A 2949-nucleotide genomic window follows, 5' to 3' on the forward strand; every position below is an offset into this window, starting at 1 on the left:
TAATTACCCTCCTGGCACTTACTTAGGGCGTTTTATTCCCTCCCTAACTTCAGGGGAAAATCCCTACCTGGGGAAACAACCTTTCTCAGAGAGGTGACCTTGGTTAAAACACATAGTGCCAAGAAGGTGAGCAAACATATTAAGAACAGTATGCCATATACGCCAGGTCCCTTGAAACAGCAAGGATGGACCAGCTCCCAGCACAGGAGGTGGGTGCTCTGCAGCACATGAGGCTGGTCCCTTCCACAGCCCCTGTCACTGTCACAGAGGCTCTGCCTGGGTGAGACCTCAGGGACCGTGCAGCAGGACGAGGGGGCTGCCGACCAGCCAGGGTGTCAGGCACCATCAGGAATGGTCACTTGTGATAAGGGTCAGCTGGCCACGCAGCACAATGTCCTTATTCTAAAGGATGCATAGGGGAGTATTCAGAGGTAAACTGTCTATATTTTACTTTAAAATACTTCAATATAAACACAGAGTTTTTCAAAGGAGGTGGGTGATTTACAAAAACAACTGCCAAAGACAAACGAGTGGAGACAGTTCACATTCCAGAGACTACCACCGCCAGGGACGGTCCCTGATGGCCGTGCGGACAGAGAAGGCCCCACAGGGAAAATACCAAATATTAAAAGCCCCCTAACAGAAGGTCAGAGACACCTCAGCTCGCTGTGCCTACATCCAGAACCACTGGAGGGGGGCTGGCGGACCTGGGGAGCAGCACCGTGTCCCGGGTAGTCACCCCCACGCCGTGCGGCAGGGAGCGCGGACTGCCACGCTCTCCATGGCACACCTGCACTGCCCGCCCATGGGGGCCATCTCCTTGGCACACCAAGCAACACTGTTTGTTCTACACACCCCGACAGATAAGGAAGCAGAGGTCAAAGTGCAGACGTCGGGAGAAGCTGGATGCTGTGGTGTCATCATGTGACTGACAGGTCTCTGTGACTGCCAGGTCTCTGTGGCTGCCAGGTCTCTGTGACTGCCAGGTCTCTGTGACTGACAGGTCTCTGTGGCTGCCAGGTCTCTGTGACTGCCAGGTCTCTGTGACTGACAGGTCTCTGTGGCTGCCAGGTCTCTGTGACTGCCAGGTCTCTGTGACTGACAGGTCTCTGTGGCTGCCAGGTCTCTGTGACTGCCAGGTCTCTGTGACTGACAGGTCTCTGTGGCTGCCAGGTCTCTGTGACTGCCAGGTCTCTGTGACTGACAGGTCTCTGTGGCTGCCAGGTCTCTGTGACTGCCAGGTCTCTGTGACTGACAGGTCTCTGTGGCTGCCAGGTCTCTGTGACTGCCAGGTCTCTGTGACTGACAGGTCTCTGTGGCTGCCAGGTCTCTGTGACTGCCAGGTCTCTGTGACTGACAGGTCTCTGTGGCTGCCAGGTCTCTGTGACTGCCAGGTCTCTGTGACTGACAGGTCTCTGTGGCTGCCAGGTCTCTGTGACTGCCAGGTCTCTGTGACTGACAGGTCTCTGTGGCTGCCAGGTCTCTGTGACTGCCAGGTCTCTGTGACTGACAGGTCTCTGTGGCTGCCAGGTCTCTGTGACTGCCAGGTCTCTGTGACTGACAGGTCTCTGTGGCTGCCAGGTCTCTGTGACTGCCAGGTCTCTGTGACTGACAGGTCTCTGTGGCTGCCAGGTCTCTGTGACTGCCAGGTCTCTGTGACTGACAGGTCTCTGTGGCTGCCAGGTCTCTGTGACTGCCAGGTCTCTGTGACTGACAGGTCTCTGTGGCTGCCAGGTCTCTGTGACTGCCAGGTCTCTGTGACTGACAGGTCTCTGTGGCTGCCAGGTCTCTGTGACTGCCAGGTCTCTGTGACTGACAGGTCTCTGTGGCTGCCAGGTCTCTGTGACTGCCAGGTCTCTGTGACTGACAGGTCTCTGTGGCTGCCAGGTCTCTGTGACTGCCAGGTCTCTGTGACTGACAGGTCTCTGTGGCTGCCAGGTCTCTGTGACTGCCAGGTCTCTGTGACTGACAGGTCTCTGTGGCTGCCAGGTCTCTGTGACTGCCAGGTCTCTGTGACTGACAGGTCTCTGTGGCTGCCAGGTCTCTGTGACTGCCAGGTCTCTGTGACTGACAGGTCTCTGTGGCTGCCAGGTCTCTGTGACTGCCAGGTCTCTGTGACTGACAGGTCTCTGTGGCTGCCAGGTCTCTGTGACTGCCAGGTCTCTGTGACTGACAGGTCTCTGTGGCTGCCAGGTCTCTGTGACTGCCAGGTCTCTGTGACTGACAGGTCTCTGTGGCTGCCAGGTCTCTGTGACTGCCAGGTCTCTGTGACTGACAGGTCTCTGTGGCTGCCAGGTCTCTGTGACTGCCAGGTCTCTGTGACTGACAGGTCTCTGTGGCTGCCAGGTCTCTGTGACTGCCAGGTCTCTGTGACTGACAGGTCTCTGTGGCTGCCAGGTCTCTGTGACTGCCAGGTCTCTGTGACTGACAGGTCTCTGTGGCTGCCAGGTCTCTGTGACTGCCAGGTCTCTGTGACTGACAGGTCTCTGTGGCTGCCAGGTCTCTGTGACTGCCAGGTCTCTGTGACTGACAGGTCTCTGTGGCTGACAGGTCTCTGTGACTGACAGGTCTCTGGGACTGACAGGAGCAACGCAAAGCTACTCTGAGAAGCAGTGCAAGGCTCAGCTTCCTGGGTATAAAATCCTGGGAGCTCCGACAGGACAGAGGGGACCGCGGAGCACACGTCCTCCCTGGGGAGCCGCAGGCTCCAGGAAGCGCAAAGCTGGCATTTCCCACTCACCCAAGGACACGCAGTTTGAACACACGGCACCTGACGAGGGACAGGAAATCCCAGGTTCAAACGTTAAAGCAAAACGGAACAGGGACGAGGAGAACCAACCTGAGGCCCAGCTGCCTGCAGATGACTTCCGCGTCGGCGTCGTCCCACTGGTCGTCGCAGACGGTCCCCCACCGGCCGGCGTGGTAGAGCTCCACGCGGCCCTCGTGGGC

General features: G+C 57.6%; 1 protein-coding gene across 1 annotated transcript in view; it reads right to left on the reverse strand.

Annotated features, from left to right (window-relative positions):
• Window positions 1-2949, reverse strand: part of PRSS12 (protease, serine 12) — a 48755-nt gene that overhangs the window by 40341 nt on the left and 5465 nt on the right. Inside the window, exon 3 of the mRNA XM_015563374.1 lies at window positions 2840-2946. Coding sequence (XP_015418860.1) covers window positions 2840-2946 — 107 coding nt within the window. The remainder of the gene's footprint in view (window positions 1-2839; window positions 2947-2949) is intronic.

This window comes from Myotis davidii, unplaced genomic scaffold (assembly GCF_000327345.1).
Source record: "Myotis davidii unplaced genomic scaffold, ASM32734v1 scaffold698, whole genome shotgun sequence".
NCBI lineage: Eukaryota > Metazoa > Chordata > Mammalia > Chiroptera > Vespertilionidae > Myotis > Myotis davidii.